The sequence below is a fragment of the Struthio camelus genome, chromosome Z (genome assembly GCF_040807025.1).
Source record: "Struthio camelus isolate bStrCam1 chromosome Z, bStrCam1.hap1, whole genome shotgun sequence".
In the NCBI taxonomy this organism is placed as follows: domain Eukaryota; kingdom Metazoa; phylum Chordata; class Aves; order Struthioniformes; family Struthionidae; genus Struthio; species Struthio camelus.
Window position 1 is genome coordinate 59,982,382 of NC_090982.1, and position 22,104 is coordinate 60,004,485.

Sequence of the window (22,104 nt, forward strand, 5' to 3'; positions counted from 1 at the left end):
TTACTAAACATTTAAGTTCCAGATTAAAGGACATAATGGATTAACATCTTCAAAATATTGGCAGTCTTTTAAACACTTTTTACCTGGTATTACAGGAAAAGATTAACTCCCCCTCCAGGTCTCACCAAAAATGAAGCTGTTATCAGATACAAACCTGCATCCAGTATTTACCCTCTGGGACATAAATGGATCATGAATCAAAGCAAAGCACTTAAACCCTGTTTTGACTAAGACACTTCATTTCTCCAAACTACTTTTATTCCCATTTTGCTCACTTGGAGTTTGGCTGATTTGAGTGGCTATGGAGCAAGCCTCTACCGATTTGATTAAAAAAAAATCACTTGATTTAGGTTCAAACTCCTAAATGTTATAGCCAGCAATTTGTTACTATTTCAGCAGATGGAAATCTGACTTTTATCTAAGCTGTAGGATTTTTAGTACCCATGGCATCCATATGTCAACCTAGCTTCATATTCAAACCCCAAAGGCCTTACCCTGTATGTAGAGTGTACCAGAGCAGTCTGAACATACTTGTAGTAACCATTCTGGAAAACAGCTCACAGTACATCCAAAACTTCTGGGTAAGGAGCATAGCCAGGGTCTGGATTCAGCCTTTTCCGATTCCCCCTGAACTCCGAGGAAACACTAAGGCTGATCACTGTATCAGGTGTGACTGATTTCTAAGCACAGCTTCCGTTTAAGACGACTGGAGTATCTCTTCCTCTTACCTTCCTACAGTACTAGATCTTACCTCTGTTTTCTCTGAGAAGCAGACAAGCTATCCTCTTTCCTTTTCCCTTTGTGGATCTCCTGCGTCTTCTTCAGGTTCTTTTGGCGGGCAAGTTCACGCTGATTCCCACCTACAAAATATTATATAGTTTATGCAGGAACTGATGTTTATACAGGAATCGATGTTTACACATGTTCCTACCTCCACTTTATACAAAACACTATGAAGTGCCATGCCATGGTTTGAGAAGCTACTGGACCTATATACTCAGGTTGTCTCCAAGTTTAGTGGGGCTACTGGAACAGCCACTTGCAAGATATAGGTATTACAATGCAGTACCAACATAAGAGGTAAGCGCAATGCCTAAGCATGGCCTTAGCCAGCCCTTAAAACGACTTTCAACAAAAGCAAAAAGTTATTTGTATCTATACACACATATGTACAAACACACCACCATTTACAGTACGGGAAACAACTCTTCAGGGGACAGGCAGGCTTTCCCCAGACTATCAGCCACCCTGGACTGATTACACACCACGCTGTTCTTGATGTTTTGCCCTCAAGAACGTTGTCTGATCAAAAACAGCACACAACTGTTGCTCAGAGCAGATTTAACTATCCAAATAGTCAGTCTTCCTAGCAATGGCCACAGCTGCCTCAATTACCAACTCTTTTGTACTGCTGGCAACCTTTCCACTGTATCCACTGTCTTACAGCAGTTCCTGTATGGTCTCTAACTCATCTGCCACAGTTGTTTTACTTGCTTCGTGTATCTTCTTGCCCTGCTTTTTTGGGGATCAGTATTCCAGCATATTCCAGGTGTAATCACTTGTATTCTCGAAGAAACAAAGCCACAATATTTTCCGTGCTCAAAGATGACATCTCAGTCTCCCTGTAATTTCTGTTGCACCCATTTTCAGTCCTTCTACAATATTAAGACTACCATGCTCTTTATCTTCAGGATAGACAATCTTCAGGTGCCTGCAGTTTCAGGTGCTGCAGAAGCAGTTTCGGACCAGGTCCAGAAGAAAATTTTAAACACCAACCTGTTGACATAATCCACAGCTTTGTACTCATTCGGTTTCTGAGTCAAGAGCACCTACCATGGGAAGAAGTAGACAAGAACCACCCTATGGAAGCAGGGCTAGAGCATATTCTGGACACCAGTATGTTTTTAATACTGTTAGGCAACTGGTACTAGAAGTCCAAAGCAGAAGAGTATTTTGACTGCTGCTTCCTAAAGGCTGGTCCAGCCTTGGAAAGTATACTTCATCTGTGACAGGACATTATTACTACCTTTCGCAAGAGATGCGGAACACCTCATCATCCCCCTCACTAGCATTCAAGGCGATCCTGTCCCCAGGGTCCTGCAGTTTAGGAAAGGGGCCACTATTTGTTCAGTAACTAAAGCGAAACAGCTCTCTAGCAGTATTACAGCTTGATTAGAACTTGATGACTCACAGGCAGATGACACATTCCAGACTATAAACAGTTCTGGAGTTCTATAGTGCTCAGGAGGCATGAATGTTGCATGCACAAGTTAGCAGCAATCAAAAAGGTCTTCTGTAGTGCCTAAAGAAACTTAATTTCTACTTTGTCCTTAAAGAAGGAAAGTAGAAGTCAAAATTTGCTACTGCAGTTCCAGACCTTAACCTAAAGCACTCCCTTCCTCTCTGTGGAAAGGTTGTACATGGTGTCTGCAGAAATAGTCTGTGAAAAAGTAAACTGAAGAACCAAGTTGAATGGCATTGCTGAAAAACTTGGTTGCCACTTCTGCACAGCAAAAGAGAGCAGGTAGAGGAGTACAGCACTAGACCACGCACATAGAACAAAATGACTCTTTGAAAGGAAGCTTAAACCTCTAAGTAAATGTTGCCAAGGATTGTTTGGCCTCAGTACTTTACACCTGGGAGGCTGAATGAGACTGCAGTTTTCTACGGTCTGTAACATCAGCCTAAGTCTTCCCTGAAGTGTAGTCCAATCCCAACGAGGACTCTATTCAGCTTTTCGTAACGTGAAACTCGAGCACGAAAGCCACATATAGGGCCATACACCCTTCCTGCTTGTAACTACACTCTAAAACCCCCAACCTTGCCTGACTCTAAGATATATGGCTTCAGTTCTACCTGAAGAGAGTCCCTGCTCTTCAAATTCCAAAATCCAGCAGTTCTTGAAAAGATGAACAAAATCTCTAAATAGCATAGAAACCGGAACAAGCAGCAATCTTCTTTATTGGAAGGAGGCCAGGAGATTAGTAACAAGAATTGACCTCTGAGGTCAGGATCCCCAGGGTACTTTCTGAGCAGCAAAGGAAGAAATCGCACACCAGAACTTGGCAGGGGAAAAAAACCACCTAGCACAATGTATTTGAAAATACAAAGTCTAGTTCAGGTCTGATGATACCAAAGCTTTGAACTCTGGAAACATACAGCAAAGATAAGACCAGGCAGTATGTCAACATACCACAGCTTTCTATACCCCTAATATTTCTGATGTTGTATTGAACTAGGCTGTCCTAAAGTGACAGTGATCATTCTGCTGCAATCAGATATGGAACACTCTATCTTTTTAACCATACATTACAGATACTTTATTATCATGCAAAACAGGCAAAAAAACCCCAAAACCCATAAACTTACCACTTCCTGTATAAACTCAAAGTCTAATCTGTGCACAACCTGCTTTTTATGTAAGTCTTCTGCATTTCCAGCAGTACAGCAGATTTAAAACTACATATACAAGCAAGTCTGATATTAAAGGCACTTCCTCAAATAACAGGCAGCTTCTGTATTACCAAATATAGTAGGAAGAAGCCAAAACGCCAACCCTGCTGCTATTAGGTAATCCTCAAGTATTCTAGATTTGGTTCAGAGTTCTCCGCCATTTTAGAACAGATACACTAACATTAGTTTTGACTAGGATGATGATTTGCAAGTCCTGTTTCGCTTTTAGTGACAGCCTCGGCAATCACAAATTAGGCAGTGCGCTCCTAAGTATTCAACAACCCTTTAAATACCTTTACTCGCAGCTAACACTGAAGATGAGCATTACTGCTTTTCTAGCCACCATCTTTCCCTCTTCCCCCAAACAGGTACGCCAGGGGACGCTGAGGGCATCTTTGCTTTAAGCCTAAGACGGCGGTAGGACCTCGGGAGCCACACGCTCGCCACAGGATTTCCGCTGCGGAGATGCAAGGCTCCAAGGAGCGGGACCCAAGGGCGGCAGCGCGGCCGCCGCTCGCGCCCCTCCGCCCCCGGCGCCGCGCCCAGGCCGCGCCTCTCCGCCGGCGCCATTACGGTGGAGCGGCCAAAGCGCTCCCCATCCCTCCGCAAAGCAGGGCCGCCAGGCAACCCCACCGCCGCCGGTGGGGCTAGAGACCTGCCCACGGCTGGGCACTCACGGGTCATGGCGAGACACTCCGCCGGGCCGGGCTGCACCTCCCCCCACAACCGACCGCTCCAGCTGCCAGAACCTTCTAACCCCCCCACCCGCCCCGCGCGCGCCTTATAGCGCCCTGCCGGCCCCTATGACGTCACGGAGGGGCGGGGGAGGCGAGGGGCTGCCACCAAGCCTCGCCCAGTCGGCGTGGAGGGAGGTGCGCGGCCGCCGCACGCTGGAGGGGGCGGAGCCTGAGGCGGGGCGGGCGGCGGGGCGCCGGCGGCGGCAGGAGCGGCGGCCGCGGCTGAGGGGCGGGGCGGGGCGGGGCGGGGCGGGGCGGCAGGAGCGGCGGCCGCGGCTGAGGGGCGGGGCGGGGCGGCAGGAGCGGCGGCCGTTGCTGAGGGGCGGGGCGGGGCGGGGCGGCAGGAGTGGCGGCCGCGGCTGAGGGGCGGGGCGGGGCGGCAGGAGCGGCGGCCGTTGCTGAGGGGCGGGGCGGGGCGGGGCGGCAGGAGCGGCGGCCGTTGCTGAGGGGCGGGACGGGGCGGGGCGGCAGGAGCGGCGGCCGTTGCTGAGGGGCGGGCGGCGACGTCGACTCCCTCCGCCGTCCCTCTGAGACCGAAAGCAAAAAAGCTGTTTGTGTAGGTCAACCGCGTTTTCTTTCCTTTCCTAGAGACGGTTGGAAAAGCGAAAGAAGAGAAATACAGTCCTTCAGGGTTAAGGCTGCTGCAGCCATGGTGGTCTGAGAAAGCAAGGCAGGCCTATAAGCCCGTTGTATTGCCTGGGATAGCTAGAAGGGACAGATGAGCTCTCTAATTACTGCTGCTCCGGGAGTGAAGAAGAGCTTTGCATACTTGAAATTATATCAGTTGGTCAAGACAGATCCCTCTGTGATCTTTTGTGTGTTGAGGTCACGTTTTCCAGTTTTTCTCTGCACATCTGAATGTTTTCATATAAACAAAAACAGATGTTACATCTCACAGTTGTGGGATTCCCGGAGATAAATTTTAGGAAAAATAAACTCATAAAATAGTGAGAGATTAAAACTCCAGGATACACACACTTGGCATGCTGAGCGTTCGCTACTTTTGCAAAATAAGTAACTGTAGCATTGCAACACCACCAGCCTGGGCCTCTTGACCTAACAGCTCTTCCTGCCAGGAATTCAAGATTTCAAAGGAGAATGTCTTCATATGAAATAAGGACAACAATTTTCAAAAAGGCTACGTATAACGTGGGATTGTACAGCTTTTGATCAAGCAATAATCAAGCAGAAGAAAACCATTATGGATCACCATCACTTACAATTACCAAGCAAAGTTAAAAAAATGTACTTTGTTGCTCTCTTTGAGCACAGCTTGCTTTCTCCTTCTACCTTTACACGCTTTCTTCTCAGTTGGCTCTGTCATCACCCTTCCCTTTCATCCTGCTGCAAACACTTCTCTTCCTCCGGTCTGTCTCCTATCTCCCTTGCGTCTCGTACTGTCTTCCCTTTGCAATACCTGATCCAATTCCAAAGGTCACTTTGCTGTATCTGCTGCATTACTGTATGAGTTTAGAGAGCAGGGTTTGAAAGTAAAAGTGTAATTGCTTTCTTTGCACTGTCCAAGCCCTCCCAAAGGAAAACTTTTCCAGCTCGAGGAACTTCCCTTGTTAGTTGAATTAGTTGGTCGATTATCATGGGCAAAACTAATGACTGGGAGATTGTTTATAGAGATTTGAACTAAGGAAAAAACGGCTTTTGAGTTACTGAGATATTCAAAGTATTGTTTTGGTGTTGCATTTATACATTTCATTGATTTTTCTCTGCCTAGATCAAGGGTCTGCCTGTACAGACTTCGCTTTTAAGCCAAAACTCCAGGTCTGCAAATCTAACGAGAAGGTAATGAACGTTGTTTCTATGGTAATACCAAGTTAGTGGGGGTCCTCTCATGAGTAAGATTAACCTGCATGCCTTTGGAGGACGGCACAAAGATGTGCGTGCCTGCGTGGATGGACACAACTGCAGGCCCCAGGTGGACTGTTCTAGGAAAACAGCAAGCCCAGCACTTGCACGGCGCAAACGCGCCTACGGGGACACTGCACCCTCGGGTCACGCCTCCACGGCAACACCTACTGTTTGCCGCCTGCATAACATCCCCCCCCCGCCGACACTCTTCGCATGGCGAAACCAGGGCGCCCTCGCGGGGGACGTGCCCCGCCCCGCGCCGCCATCCGCGACAGCCTGCGCCTTCCTGCCTGGGGGGGTGACGTCACGCCTCCCTCGGCGCCGCGCGCCCCCTGCCGTCGCGGGGGAAGGCCCGGCCGGCCCGTGCCGTCGCGCGCGGATGACGTCGGCCGCGCCGGCGGCGGGTGACATGCCGTGAGCGGTGGCGGCGGCGGCGCGGTGTGTCGAGCCGAGCCGAGCCGAGCCGAGCTGAGCTGAGCTGAGCTCCGCGCGCGCTCCCTGGCCGCCCTCGCGGGCGGGCGCGTGCCCGTGCCCTCCGCCGGCGCCTGGCGCAAGCGGCACCATGTTCCGCCGGGCCCGCCTCAGCGTGCGGCCCAACGTGCGGCCCGGGGGCAGGGGCGGCGGCGGCGCGGCGGGGCCGGGGCCGGGGCCGGGGCCGGAGCCGCAGCCGCAGCCGGAGCCGCAGGGCAGCCCGGGCCCGGGTCCGGGTTCAGGTCCGGGTTCGAGCTCGCCGGCGGCCGCCTGCGTCGAGCCCGCGGCGGGAGCGGCAGCCGAGCCCCCGCCGGCCGGGCGGCGGGCCGAGAGGTGAGTCCCGCCGCGACGGCGGCGCCGGGAGCGCTCGGCCCGGACAGGACGCGACGCCGGGCTGTGGGGAGGGCGGCGGCCGGCGCCGCCGAGGGCGCGGGCGGGCGGGGCCGCGGCCTGCCCGGTGCGCCGCTGGCCGGCCCGCCGGGTCTGGCTCCGTCCGCCGCCCGGGCTGGGATCGCGGTGTGAGACGGGTCGGGGGAGGGCCCCGGCCCCGGCTGCCCTTGGGGAGCGCCCGGGGCTGCGGTGGTGTCGCTGCCGGGGCCTCCGGCTGGGCCCCTCTTCGCTTTGAAGTTGCATCTTCTGGAAGGTGTCCTGCGAGAGGCGGGCCGCGCTGCCGCGCCTCTCTAGCGATGACAGCAGCGCCTGTTGTAATCGGAGGCAACGGCTTCTAGGTGCCTGGCACGTTTGCAGGCTAAGCAAAATTTGTACTTCTTTAATACGGTTGCACTGCAGGTGTGTGAAATCAAATACAAGTTCAGACTGCAGAGGAGGGGCCTGGTGTGGTCAGATCCTCTGTTTTGTTGGCCCTGCTGCAGTAGGGAGCTCTGGTTTGCAGTGTACAGCAAAAATTCCTAGCCGTCCATAATTGCGGGACTTTTATGTTCTTAGAGTGATTCCTTTTTTGCATTCGTTTCCATACACTTCTCCCCGTATTACAGAGTGAAAAGTTTCTTGCCTTTTCCTTTTTGCCTGTTTATTCTTTTTAAGTGTTCTTCATAGTAATGGATATATTTGGTAAGATTGGTCCCAGGACCAGTTCTTCAGGACCTTTCCCTAATGTGATAACTGCCCTTCAGAATAACCTTCTCTCTTCCTTTAGCTAGTTGAATTTACATCTTGTATGAATACCTGTGTTTTGTTTGTTTGTTTGTTTTTAAGTTGAAACATGTCCTTCATGACATAATGTGAGATCTTACAGTCTTAAGTGTTTCTTTTGTCTAGAAAATCAGGTATCAGGTTGTCTGATGTGATGTGTTTTTAGTTACCCATGCTGCCTTTTATCCAAGTCTAACATATCTTTTATACTTAAACTTGTTTTTCAATGTGTTGTAACAATGCTTTTTCTTCAGATCTTATTTTAAAATTTTGTATGTTGTAGCGGTTAGATTACTGGATCTTTTGTTATCCGTTCTTTTTTTCCCTTAAATGTAGGTAGTGTAGTTGCTGGGTTTGCTGCTATGTGGTACTGCTGCTGATTCAGTGCATTTATAAAATATTTCTGTATTTGTAATTTAATGGATGTTTTAGTGCAACTTTAGTACCTAGCTTTGAAACATATACTTATGCTATTTCAAAATGGAAAGTATTCTACAGAATCTGTTCATGTGGCTTGAAAAATAGACTTCTGCCATATAAGTAACAGGCTCATGGGTCATAACGAAGGCAGAAAATATCCAGGCAAACAAATCCACAAAACCACGCTTTGCTACTGTAAAGAAAGGTAGGACAGTTGTATAAATCTTTGTTGTATAAAACATTTGTGATCCACGTTGTTCATGTCAGAGGCAACGTGCGAACTTCTTCAGTTTGCCAGCCCAGTGAAACGTGTAGGGTAGGGAAAAGGGCTAAGAACGAACTTCTTCATAGAACTATATGCTTGGAAAAAAGCCCTTTTAAGAAGAGGTGTGGTCTGCTGAAGTGCTGTGGTGGATTTCTCAGTTCAGATTTCAGCTGGAAGGAGGAGGTACTATCGAGATAGTAACTGCTGGGAGTCCTGGGGAAACTTTTAGTCCTGGGAACATGTAGCAAGGGAACAGGTGGGAGCGTCTTCCTTCTCACCTTCATATACTCACCGTAAATTCTGTTGAAAACCTGTTTCTTAAAGTTTTCTGTTGACTGGGAGATTTTGAAGGCCAGTAGCAATCAAATGCTTTTTATTTAAAAAAAAAAAAAAAAAAAAAGCAAGCCCAGGGATTTGCTTGCAGTGTAGGCTGTATTAACTTCTTGGAGAGCTGTCTCTTTAGATGATGCGTTTTAAAGGCTAGCCGCCTGCGTGGCTCTGAAGATTCTGGGTGGGTGGGTTTGAGGGAAGTCACACAATTGGATTTCTTGAGTGCAGTAATTGGTGGCACACGGTACAATGTGTTTGTTTTGTGGTCTACAAGAAAAGTGAAGGCAAACATGAATGTATCTTTCTCCATCCAACCAAAGGCATTCCTTCTAAGTGTATCAGATCTGTATCTGTAGTGTCAGTTGCTTTCCTTTTCTGTGTTCCTCTAAGCTATGAATAGATTGTGTTGATTATGGGGAAGTTCTCTGAGCATGGGTGTGTTTGTGGTTTTTTATTTTTGTTGTTTTTATTTTATGTTTTTCATAGTACTGTTTGCTAAATGATGTCTGACTGTTCAAAGGCTAGTGTAGTTTACAAATCTTTTGTAAAAGACTTGTAAATCGGAGGTGGCGTGGGGAAGGTAAATAAAGAATCACTTTTCACTGTCTCTTGTAATACAAAAAACAAAAGACATTGCATGGAACTTGAAAGAATCTTACTCCAAACGAACAGAAAGGCACCACATAGGGAAGCTGTTGAAATCTTTGCTGAAGGATGTTCTGTGTGCCAAAAAAAAAAAAAACCTCAACGCATGGGACAAATATTTAAAAAAAAAAGTTTACTGGGACTGTTATATACAAAAACATCATCTCTAGGCCGTGCCTGAGCTACAGATAGCCAGTATCTGGAGAGGATTCAGAAGATTTTCACTGTATGATAATGCTTTTCTTATATTCTTTCAGAGGCATTTACTTCTAACTATTTTTAGAGATGGATTATTGGTTATTAAACCATGGATGTGGTCATCCTTATGTACAGAAACAAAAAAGGCATAGTTCACCTGTGAAATGAAGAAACCCTTTATGACTCGGTTTTAACTCAGCTACAGTTTTACTGTGAGTGGCAGTCAAGGCACTGGAGTTGCTTGCAGACTTGGGAAGGTGATAGTGGTTGGCATTTTGCTTGCACTTCAAAACTTACGTATTGTTTCCAACCCTTATGCAGAGGTAAGAAAGCTTTCTGTGGAAGCTAAAAGTTGTTGCTTCTAAAAGGCCGCTTACCTTTGATGTGATTAGTGTGAGCAATGGAATAGTAGTGGCCAGTTTCACTGAGGTGGTGGTTTGTTTTGGCAGTCACAGCTCAAATATTATGTACTTGCAAACGCGTAAGAGGAATGTTCAGGCTGATCATCTTGAAAATCATAAAACTATTTGTTGCATATAGGTTTCTTGAATGTTTGTCATATGTAACCGACATTATGCAAGGTATTTTTACAAAGCTTAATTAGCTGTATTGTACTGTGGTGTTTGATATTCTCTGATAAAAGTAGGGAGCCTACCAAAAAGGATGAGGTGAAGGAGCATGGGAGTTTAGCGTTATTGGTCAACCAGCTTGTAACATTAGTACTTAGTATTATAAACTCATCAGAAGAACTGGTATTTTATTTTAGGAGGAAGTACCAGCTGCAAGTTGGTTCTAGTGTGGCTTCTTGTATATAGTTGCATTTCTCTGTCGCACTGCATTTATATTATTTGGTGCATACATATATGTACTGATCCTGAAAGTTGTAAAACTGTCACTGTAAAGTAGTTCAGAATACTTTTTTTTTTGAATTTTCCAGAGATGAAAAGACTGATAGCCCAAATAATGCTGGAGAAGCTAATAAACCTGCAGAGATGCCCGCACAGAGAAGAAAACGGATCTCTACTCTGCCCAATCTGGCAAAACCCAGAGCTGGACCTTCATCTGCACAACGCTCATCATCAAAACCACAGAGGCGAGCATCTCAAGCTCTTGATGGCAGTGCTTCACTTCAGAAGGATTCCTCTCCATCAGAAAAGACTAATGTTGAAAGATCTCCCAAGTCTCCCATACTACCTGAAAAGAAAACGCCTGTGCCGCAAGTGCCACAATTCTCCCCGTTTAAAAAATCGGCCAATAAAGAACAAAATGTGGGTGTAGCTGCTCAGAAAAATGATGATACCCTGCAGAAGAATGTACCCTCCCCACTCAAGGAGAGACCAACACAAGAAAGATCGGTGGCACAAGAGGAAAAGCTACCTACAAAACCTACTCCTGTAAAAGCGAAACAAATGTGTTCTGACCGTGAAAGGATCCTCAAAGCTCGGAAGTTAAGAGAAATGCTTAAAGAAGAGCTGAAGAAAGAGCGGATGGTAGGCCTCTGTGCTGGTTAGTGCTAGTGTGAAGGGCAGAGAAAGAAGTGTGATTCACCTAATCTATCGCTTCTCCTTTACAGTAGTGTTTTCTGACAGTGATCAGCTGCTTACTGCTAATAGTCTGTGGTATCTTATGCATCTTTATAGAGGTTTAAATTATTCATAATGGAACATAGTGTTGCTATTGCTTATAATACAGATTAATTTATGAAAAATTGTACACTTCTTCTTAAGACCCACAAGCCTTTTTGACTTGAGGCCTGCCAATATGTAATGGTCAGCATTCCAATTTAAATAACTTTACAGTTGGTACATACAGCAGAGATGTGCGCTGTAAGAAGCGTAGGATGTGAGATTCCTCATATCTTTCAACTTAAGCATTGACTAGGTTGTGTGATGTTCTCATGTCTATGTGCACAGAGTATTGAATTTCTGTGAGAGTTTAAATTACTTAGGGGTTGCTGATGTCCTCTCTGACAAATGGATGCTTCTAAGATAAAATTACTTCAATGGTTGAGAGGAGGAAAATAAAAAAAATCCCTAAATTGCGTGCTTCATAAACAAAGCAAAAATATCTATTTGTGAAGCATAAAGCATTTTCAAGGTGAATTCAAGTGTTTTATTTTTGCACAGAAACAGTTGAAACACAGACCTCCAATAACTGAAGGACGTTCTCCACCAGATCGTTCTAAAATGACTATGAGAGACTTGATATACTACCTGCCGGAAAACAATCCTATGAAGTAAGTATGAGTTTTGGGTTTTTTTTTCTCCCTCCCTCTCCTTAGGTCAAATGATTTTTTATTTTCTACCAATTTAATACCTGTAGAAAGGATTCTTGAATTCTTAAAACTGAAGTATTCTTCCTTAGCTTTAGTGCAGTGGCAAAGTAAACTTATAAACATTTTCGCGTGTGCTCAGTTTTTGTACAGAAATCTTAGCTTTATTCAATTGTAATTTTCATGGCAGCACGTTCCTTCAAGTGGTTGACTCTGTAGATCAATTTGGCATGGTATCGATGGTGCAGGAGATTGTACAAAATCTTACAGATGAGAACCAGACAAGCAGCTATGGACAACTTTGTCTAGCTCTCCTCAAGAGCGTGGTGCTTACTGGAAGGACCATTTCTAACAATAAAGTGTCAGCGATTTCCATCGCTCGCAGAACTTGTTGATCAGTGTAAAGTGGAAATGCTGGTGTGTAGTAGCATTGTTGTACTATCAACTAGCAGCTTATGATGTAAGGTAGAAGGTACTTGTTTCTCAGAGACTAATGGCTGCTGGTCATCCTCGCTTTCCTGTGATAAGGTAGTTTGAACTTTCAGTTGAAAGCGGTGTGGACATTAGTCAATAGTGAATCAACTGGTGATTATCAGCATAGACTCACGGATCACTACTTGAAATCTCTTGCTTTGTCCTTTTAAAATGCCTTGAATAATTAAGACTTGTACAAAAATCCAGCAAAATTCATTAAGCATTCATGTTTGTTCAGTTAGACCAAATCCGGATATGGTACAAAGAACCAAAATATGAAAACTGTGCGTTTCTTTGCTCATTATACACTACAAGCATGTTTAGGGGGTTGTGTTTTATTAGTGGGAAGGAGAAATGTGTCTGCATGAACTTTCATCTCAAGTGTTTTATAAAATTCCAGGTCTTCACTGGCAGAAGAAAAGAGAACAGAAAGAAATTCTGGACTGGGTCAAATGAAAGAGTAAGTCTTGGTGCCTGAGATACTTAGGAGTCAAAAAGATTTTTGTTTTAGTTGGAAAAAAGCATGCTTTCTGTGTTGTAATATTAACAATGTACGTCTTTGTTTACTGTTTCAATATTGTAGCCCTTACTTAAAACAAAATGTGATTTGGGAGTGGAGCATGGTTAGAGAGCATTTTGTTTCAATATGATGTTCCTGGGTCGTTTGTTCATTGTACAGGGGAATGAAAAACAGTCCAGACTCTTTGTTGATTACATTGCTAGTGGACTATATTATTGAGTGGTTCTTTAAATTATTGAACATCTGCTGTACTGAGCAGCAATTCAAAACATTAAAAAAAGTAATGATTTTGGTTGGACTCTTAATTGTAGACAGGAAGAGAAAAGTACTCCTGATCATGAAGAGGAAGATGAGGAGGAGGAAGAAGAGAACGGGGAGGAGAGTCAGGATGGTCCACTTCTAGTTCCTCGTGTGAAAGTAGCAGAAGATGGCTCAATTATTCTGGATGAAGAAAGGTACTAGATTCTGCGCCTTGACTCATGGACAATATATACTAGTCTACTGCTTGGTTTCTGAATAAAGAACAGTTATTTTGAACAGGGACAAACATGAGTGTGTTGAATTTGCTGAGAGTCAAGCTTTCCTAATTTAGAAAACAGTGCAAATATATGGCAAAATATGAGCAGCCGTTATCTACGTCACAGTAGTGGCATACTTACTGTGAGAAATGGATTATTGGAGAAGGAGGGAGAGGAAGATGCAATGTTTTTATTGGAGTGAACGAATGGTGAAAATTTGTCAAACTCCCAAATATCTTTTAGTTCGCTCCTTTTTTTTTTTTAATCATAGTTGCATGAGCCTGCTCATTGCTATTCTGTTATCAGCGTGGTTTGCTCCAGCTTTGTTATCTTGAACCGTGTTGCTCTGTTCAGGTGTCAGTGTTTTTGGTAACTTTGCTTAGAATGGTATGACTTTTCTAAAATATTAGAGTATCAAATTACTGACTTTCTAAAAATCTGAAAAATTCATTGATAAACATCAGCAATGTGTCTTGCTAGCAATGTTTTCAGATAAGTCTCTTGTTTGCTGTTCCAGTTTAACTGTAGAAGTATTAAGGACAAAAGGTCCGTGTGTTGTAGAAGAAAATGAACCCATCTTTGAGCGTGGCTCTACAACTACATATTCCAGCTTCAGGAAAAGTTTTTACACAAAACCATGGTCCAATAAAGGTGAGTATATTTTTGGTTTCAAGTTTTGAGTCTGCAGAAAAAGCTTAGTTTTCCACAAATGCTCTGTACTTGCAGCTTTTATTCCCAGTGAAGTTCATGGATCTATTTATGTGTGACAGTCTCAGTCCGCAAACTCTTATAACAATCAGAGCGCTGATATTTGCTGTGAAAATAGGCATGCTTAAAATCCAGTGTCCTGTGATATGTAGGATACCTGTAACTTGATTCTGTCTTGGACTGTTAGGTGCTGTGGAAGTGCTAATGTGTCCTTTTATCAAAGGCTAGTTTTAGATTCTAGTATCAGGATATTTGAGCTGCTTATGGAACAATTAGGAATTTTTAACAGCTTCCCTGCTTGGTTCTTCCAGTATGGGCAGGAATACGTGATATAAGCTGTCTCTGCATGGGCTGATAGTTGTCAATATGCACAGAAGGGTTTTTATGTGATTGTTTTCTTTTTTGATTTTGAGCCTGCTGTGAATTGGTTATTGTCTTTAGGCTTGCAACTTGTTTCCAGCTTACAACAGCTGGAAATACTTTTTAAAACTGTAGATGGAAAACACATATATACACACACATGTACATGCATATGTACGTTCATATAAATGTGTATGTACACATATGTGTATATATACGTACGTGTGTGTGTGTGTATATATATATATATATAAAAGATGCTTTATTCAAACTTGATTTTGCTGAAATGAGTAGTGTTAGTAGGCCTAATTCTTCACTAGCTGGTGGGAAATGTTGGTTGCTTATCTAAATAACTTCTTAGCAGGCATATTCTCTTTCAGTGAATTGATGTATGAAAATGGGAGAATACAGAATTATAATGATTAGTTTGATATACCTTTGCGTTATGTTTCTCATTAATGTTGGGATGATTTAATGTGATAATTAAAAAAAAAAAACTTCAAATTTTAACTATGTAACTTTAAATTTCACTGGGATACTCCAATTCACTCAATTTGCAGCCCTGTTAGATAACCTAAGGGTACATGGTAATCATAAATTCTCTGAATCTGTAGAACCAAAACGTGGTGTCTTCTGCAAGTTATCTACCTAGCTGTATTGATAGTTTGGAAAATGTTTTATTTTAGATAGTAAGAAGGATGATAACTGTAAGTACTCTGAAATACTATCTGTCTTATCTTCTTTTCCCCAGAGACAGATATGTTCTTTTTAGCTATCAGTATGGTAGGAACAGACTTCTCCTTGATTGGGCAGCTGTTTCCTCATAGAGCCAGAGCAGAAATTAAGGTAAAAATTGAAGTACTCAATCAAGTAATTAAACATCTATTTTCACTCTTCTGTTTCTTGTTTGCTACTCTTGTTTTTCCTACTAGTATTGATAATTTTGATGCTAATTGGCTCTGGAGTAATGCTTTTAATAGCCATTTGCAGGAAGTAATAACTGTCTGAAATATGAACATGCTGGGTTGCATTCTGATCACCATATTTAATAAGCAAATATAGCTAGTCTCGATTGAAAAATGCTGATAGTGGATGAAGTTTGACATTCTTTTGTGTTACCTCGCTTGGTATCCAACTAGTAACAACTTCTGGATTTCAACCTCTGCCTAGATTGGAAGTAACAAGGACGGCTGGAGGAAGATGTGGAAAATAACCAAAAATAAGCTAATGATACATATTGATGATAGAAAACAAATTGTACAAAAATGAATGACAAAAACTTGTGTGTTCTGTGAGCATGACTGTAAAACTTAACAGCTTCAGTTCCGAGAAAATTTTATTACTAGAAAAAAGTTTATCTTGACCTGTGTTGTACAACAGCTATATTGTTGCATTTCTTGGTTATTTAAAGATAAACGTAACTTTATTTTTAGAATAAGTTCAAACGTGAGGAAAAAGCAAATGGATGGAGGATAGACAAAGCTTTCAGTAAGTAAAGAAAATGCACTGCACCCCGCAATGAGTCAGTTAAATGTAGTCATCTTTCTTTGCCATTTTTGTGCTTTCCCCTGCTTAAACTAATCATAGGAAAAAGTTTTTGCTCATAAAGGAATTTAGAAGTTGGGAGACTCTCAAAAATTTTTATAACAAGTATGATTCAACAGTAAGATCTTTAGGTTTAATTTCTGGCTTTGTATTGATCCAATACATGAGTTTAATGTAAACTTTCAGGTGAAGATTCTTCTGATTCACTGGAATTTAGAGCCCAGTTACTAACTGTAAACTGCTTTGAGAATCTTTGAATGCTTTGCTTGTTTTTTGAATGGGCCGCATAAGTCTTAGATTAGCACATTAGTTCATTATTTGATACTATGGTACAATTTGTGTATTTATCACTTCTCAGATTTTCTAAACTGCTAAGTATTGTACCCTTTCTGCTATCTGTTTTTCAAAAACCAAGCTACCACAGTCCTTATCTGTCACCTCTTCTCTACTTTCTGCTCAAGTGATATTCAAAAAGAGTTCTCTGTGTAAATATGTAATTGTTTCTTTTTAATATCATAACATGTACCAGTGATTATTTTACAAAAGCAGAAATTTTGAAAGATGATCAGCTCCAAAGTCTTTTGCTTTTCTTTGCTTTAATTGGACAGAAGAAAAGCGGCCCTTTGATTTTGAGTTCTTTGCTCAGCTGCTTGAGAAGGTCTTGGCAGATGAGGAGAAGAGGAAGCAAAAGACTGTTAAAAGCCAGAAGCCAAAAGAAAAGAGGCCGTCAAGGCCTCGGAAGAAACCAAAAGGTACTTCAAAAGAACAGAGGAGTGGTGTTAATGTTGCTTCAGTAATATATCACTAACAAAGTAAAAATCATGTAGGGCATCTCTTCCTTCCCTGTTCTGAAGAGGGCAAGAGAATCCAGGATTCATAGTGTAATTCTTTTTCAGATGTAGTTTGCTTTTGTGCAGGATGGTAATAATTGTTTGCAACCGATTTCTTGAGGGGCGTTTTCTCTAGGCCATGCTAAGATTGCTGCTCTTCCAGCATCTGAAGCACTGAACTATTAAAAGGAATATTTAAATTTAATAATTAATAAGTATCTTCATGAGTTGCTGGTCAACTCACTTTTTAGAAACCTTGAGCCAAAGCCTTATTTTTGGAGCACTGTTTTCTTCTGTGACTCTTCATTTAAATTTTAACTCTTTTTTTTTTTTTTTTTAAAGATGCTGTTTCTCCTTTAGCTGCATTTTGACCCCTAGACTCTGAAGATTATAATTCTTTTCAGGGAATCTTGTAAAAACTGTTTTACTTTTCTTGTCTGTTTAAAATAAAGTATAAATATTATGCTTAATTACGGCTGATCGTTGTAATAGTGTCTTATTACTTCAGTACCTGTGAAAGGACTTTTCACAGATGCATTTAAATTAAAAACAATTGTACTGACATAATTTGATTGAATTTTGTGGATTTTTTTTCTGAATATGTGTTCTTAATACCATTAACAAGAAAATGGGTTCTTGTGGAAGAAACAAGTGAGTAGCTCTTAAAAGGGATTCTAACTAGCAAGTAACATCTCAATTTAATTCTTAAAATTGAATTGATTGTTGCTTTGCTCTAGCCTTGATTTCAGGTCTGATTTAGTAAAAATGTGCCATGCAGCAGGTTTTATAGTTGCATGTCAAAATTATGTTCCTAGTCTTTAATTATAGGTTAATTGTTCTTTGTGTATAAAACAATGTGAGCATGCTTTCCTAGTCTTCCTGGATTTTGGATTTCTTAATTACAGGGGAACAAGTCATTATAAGAATAATAAAAAGGGTGGGGAAAAGTGCTTGTCTGATGTTCTACGCAAATACAAGATGACGACCAAAGTGTTCTGGAAAAGGGAGGGAGAAGAATTTCAGAAGCTGGTTAAAGCAGGAAAAGAGCTTACAAATTTTTAGCTAGATAATAATTGAGCTTTCTTATGCAAGTAAAAATGATTAACTGGAATAAATCTCTTGATCAAAATTGCTTTTTCATGGCATGCTTTATGCAGCCATAGTTACCTTCTTCTGCAGAGACAGGAAAATTGTTTTCAGGGATGTCAATGCCTATTTTTCCTGGACCTAAAAGTGGCTGCATAACTTTTTAGAAAGTATTGGAAGAAGAACATTTGCTTAATACATCCTGTATTGCCTTTACACTGATGGAAGTGTTGTCTTATGCACAGAACTCGTTCTGTGTTTCGTATTTTGGTTAATCTGTACTGAAATTTTTCTTTCTAGTCAGTGACTGACTTCTCATGGACCTGCTTCGGTGCCTAACAATGTATCGACACTGATGCATACATTCACAAGATATTGCTATTGGAAATATCTTTGAGATTTATGGCTCCTAATGCTCTTATCAGCCTATTAATCAGGAACCATACTGTCTCAACAGCGAAAGCTGCGAGTGCAGAAGCTGCCAGTGATCAAGATAATTCTCAGAAAGCCACAGTTTCTGATGCAGAAACAGAAGCAGATGCTGTGATGGCTGAGAAGGAGAACGAAGAATCTTTGGGTGTTTCTGAACAGACAGAAGAACAGGTTGCATTAGAGCCAGCGTTAGCAAAAAAGAAAAGAAAAAGGAGGAGAAAAGATGAACTTGAAGAGGAAGTGGAGAATCTTCCAGAAGAAATGGCAGTCCCTTCGAAAATTGCTGTGGAAGGGAAATCCTCCAAGAAAAGTAAGAGACGAAAAATGCTCAGCTGTAAATGATCAAATGCAAAGTTTATGTAAAGATGCTGTGGTCTTAAAAATGAGAACTGGGATTTTGTTTTGTTACTGATCTGCCTTGAAAGGTTGTAGAACTGTGCCTTCCAAGAAGTCAGCTCTCAAAAGTTCTATTTAATTTCAGCTGAGAGCAATTCTCTTAATTCTGTGTAATTTCTGCTAGGATTTTTGTTGTTCTTGATTAAATCTTGCTTCACAGTAGCTGGTATGTGAGAATTGGAATTCTGTGCTGTTACCTAGAATGTTCAAATTGATTTCATCCTTACTTGTGAGCAGGAAAAAGTTCAGTCTGTTGTGCAAACAGTGATGGTCTTACTACCTTAGGAGAAGAACTGGACAGTGCTACTGAAGAAAAGCAAGATGAGACTGCTGTTGTAGAGGAGGAGAAATCAGAGTCCTGTTTACCAGTGGACAGCGTAACTGAGGGAGAAAGTGATCTCAATTTATGCAGGTAATTTTTGCAGTAGAAAGCTTAGGCAAAATAAGAAATGGCTTATTTTTTAAAACTGGTTCAATTTGTTGACTCTTACCATCGTGTTAATTGACATAGATGGGCAGGTTTTTTGATTTCTCAGAACTATGAAGGTGTGCCCTCCTGTGTTTTAGTCCTTTGCTTTCAATTTATACCCTCAATGTATTCTCTGCCCTGGTGCTCTCCTTGTAAATCAGTTTACATCTATATTAAAATCCTATCCAAAATTACTTTCTTTTCTGGGGGAGGTGTGCTTGAAAACTGGCTTATCCTAAATATTTGCTTAAAACTCTTAACAGTACTTACTAATATTTCTCTCAAAAAGAGTGCTTGGTAGTGTTGCTACGTAGTGTTGCTACACACTTGAAATTTATATCTGTTTTCTTTAATAGAGGTTTCCTTGTGAGAAGGGAAAATTTCTCAGATTTTTCTTGTGCTGAACTTATGCCTTGGGTCGAGAGGCAAGATTTTCGTCTCAATTTTGGGCATTCTTTTACTAGAAAGAATGTGAATATTTGTGGAGTTTTTTTGTATATATAAAAGTAGTAAATCTAAAAACTTGTTGTGAAGCTGTTGGTGCTGCTTCAGAATTTTGCATGTTAAGTGCTCTATATAGTTATATTGTAATTATTTGCTATTTTCATACAGTTTTCTCAAAGCCTCTATGGACTTGAATTCCTCACAGGAAGCATATGGAAGAACAGTAATTCTTATCTTTGAACTCATTGTAGGCTGTTATGGAAGATCAGGGAAAATCTTTTGCAGACAGTGTTTTAAACTATAAAGTCTGTGTTTAAGCTTGTATCTGTGTAAAACATTCAGATGGTATTTTTAACTTTTCTTGTAATGGCATTGCAAAAGTACAAAAGTGGTTTTAAAGCTCGTCTTATGGGGATATCACTAAAGTTTGTCAGGTTCTCTAAAACGTCTGTAACTATCTACTCTGTAGAAATTGCATACTGCTGTAAATCTAAATTTTACTGTGCAACTTGATCTGTAAACAACATGAGCTTTCTATTGAAATACATCTACGTTTTCATGTGCTTTTATTGATTTTAGCTTTCAAGATGGCAATGATAGTATGCTAGAAACAGAATCTGCTAAACTGAGAATGCTAGATATCAGAGATGAGGTACCACAGGAAAGCCAGCTTTCAAAGTTCCCAGTTTCAAAGCTTAAAAACAAAGAAAGACAGTCTGAAGAAACTGCGGAAGCAAAGGTATTTTTATTTTTTAAGTAATTCTGTCTTCTTTAGATCTTCCTGTTTACTATTAGCTATGTTCATGTAAATCAGGTATAGTTTTGATATGTTTTTGTAATGCTTTACCACTTGGCATGCAAAAGGCGACAAACCTGAGGCTATCAACAACATTTTAAAGCCAACCAAATTGACAGCGTTTGTTTGTTTTGTTTTGCTTTTGCTATACTAAACTTATTCAGAGAGTATAATGCTCATATTTGGCTTATCCCATAGATAGTTTAAACATTTAAACAGTTTAATTATTCAAAATTGAAGCACTATAATATCAACAGTGAAATTTGATGTACTACCTTGGAGCAGGTTTCTGCTGACTTGCATGTACTAGTGTGATGTTGACAGCTGATTTGGGTGGGAAGAGTGTAGGGTTGTTTGTGTTGCCTCAAAATGTAGGCCTCTGTATCCTCTCACCCCTGGCCGGTATGAAATGTTTCAGCAAAACTGTGGGAAACTGGACCAAGATTGAATGATCTTTCCTCAGGTATGCTCTAATCAGTACTGGCAGTTTAGGAACTTCCTGAGATTGCATCTGGCTTCTTTCAGAGCCAATGATGGACCTCTTATCCACCAATTTGTCTAGCTGACTTTTTGTATCTATCTGTACTTCTGTCATCAACTGCATACTACAGCTGATAATTCCTTATTTTGTGCACTGAATGAAAAAGTATATTCTTCAGATTATTTTAAGCCTGCTGCCTGGTGGCTTAATATGATGCAGTCTGCTTCCATTATTATATTCCTGTTCATCTTCTCCAAGCTGTCCTTGTTATTACTGCTGTGCTGTTTTCTCCAGTGTTATCTTTTTCAAGCTGAAGAGTCCTAATCTTAAATTTCTCCTTATATGGAAAATATTCTGTTTCTCTGATCGGTCTTCTATCCTTGTATCCCTAACTCATTTTTGGAACTCATTATCATCCTGTTTGAAGACCTGTGTATGGGAGGAATGAATTAATTTTCCTCTTGTGCTTTCTAAGATGAAAAATAAGATTATGGATGAAGTTTAGCGTGAGAGATCAGGAAATTCTAAGTGTTAACATCTCCCTAAGGTCATGTGCAAGTTATTAGTGCTTTGGCCTCTATTTTACATTCTGGTTCCTAAAATTTCTTCATTCTTAATAGAAAATGAACTGCTTAAGATCTTCGTAAATACTAAATGCTTGTAATGGGAAGTGTTAGAACATTGCATTCTCCTGATATTTTTTGGTATAATATTTGTAAAACATAATGAACTGAACAGGGCAAAGTGCCATGTACATCAGCTGAGCATAGTGAAGTAGCTAAGCTTTCAGAGTAATTAATTGTGGCTGTTTGACATGAAGTCTTAAAACCTTCCAAAACTGGTAATTTCAGAAGCTCAGCTATTCAGTTACAATTCTTTTGGCCTGCTATGGTTAATTTATATTAAAACTAATAGAACACAATTACTGACTTAATTTGAAATAGCCAGCCAGCCAGTGGGAAACATGATTCTATTAACATGATGAAAAAGTGACTAAAGAAGAGAAAATATCTTTATTCAATAGATGTTTATCTTAATGCACTAAATAAATTCTATATAAACTTTGCTGTGTTTTCTAGGCTGTGTTGTGTTTTTTTTTTTTTCCCCCCCTTCATTTTCAGAATTACGGTCAGTCATCTCTAAGAAAAAGATTTAAATACTGGACCTGGAAGCTAGAAATAGCTGTTACTTCCTAAAGAGTCTGTTATCAGCTTCACCAAATTAAAAGACAGAGGAGCC

General features: G+C 41.6%; 1 protein-coding gene across 7 annotated transcripts in view; it reads left to right on the forward strand.

The window, feature by feature from the left end:
- The first annotated feature begins 6,615 nt into the window (after nucleotides 1-6,615).
- BDP1 (BDP1 general transcription factor IIIB subunit) overlaps nucleotides 6,616-22,104 on the forward strand; it is a 52,980-nt gene continuing 37,491 nt past the window's right edge. For 4 of the 7 annotated variants that reach the window (XM_068927467.1, XM_068927468.1, XM_068927470.1 and 1 more), the window contains exons 1-12: nucleotides 6,616-6,857; nucleotides 10,472-11,024; nucleotides 11,661-11,770; nucleotides 12,681-12,740; nucleotides 13,112-13,255; nucleotides 13,836-13,969; nucleotides 15,138-15,232; nucleotides 15,820-15,874; nucleotides 16,540-16,683; nucleotides 18,305-18,589; nucleotides 18,961-19,087; nucleotides 20,168-20,327. In XM_068927467.1, the coding sequence (XP_068783568.1) occupies nucleotides 6,616-6,857; nucleotides 10,472-11,024; nucleotides 11,661-11,770; nucleotides 12,681-12,740; nucleotides 13,112-13,255; nucleotides 13,836-13,969; nucleotides 15,138-15,232; nucleotides 15,820-15,874; nucleotides 16,540-16,683; nucleotides 18,305-18,589; nucleotides 18,961-19,087; nucleotides 20,168-20,327 (2,109 nt within the window). Of the gene's footprint in view, nucleotides 6,858-9,834; nucleotides 9,858-10,471; nucleotides 11,025-11,660; nucleotides 11,771-12,680; nucleotides 12,741-13,111; nucleotides 13,256-13,835; nucleotides 13,970-15,137; nucleotides 15,233-15,819; nucleotides 15,875-16,539; nucleotides 16,684-18,304; nucleotides 18,590-18,960; nucleotides 19,088-20,167; nucleotides 20,328-22,104 lie in introns of those variants that run through there. The other 3 variants (XM_068927469.1, XM_068927472.1, XM_068927474.1) reach the window with 3 other exon arrangements.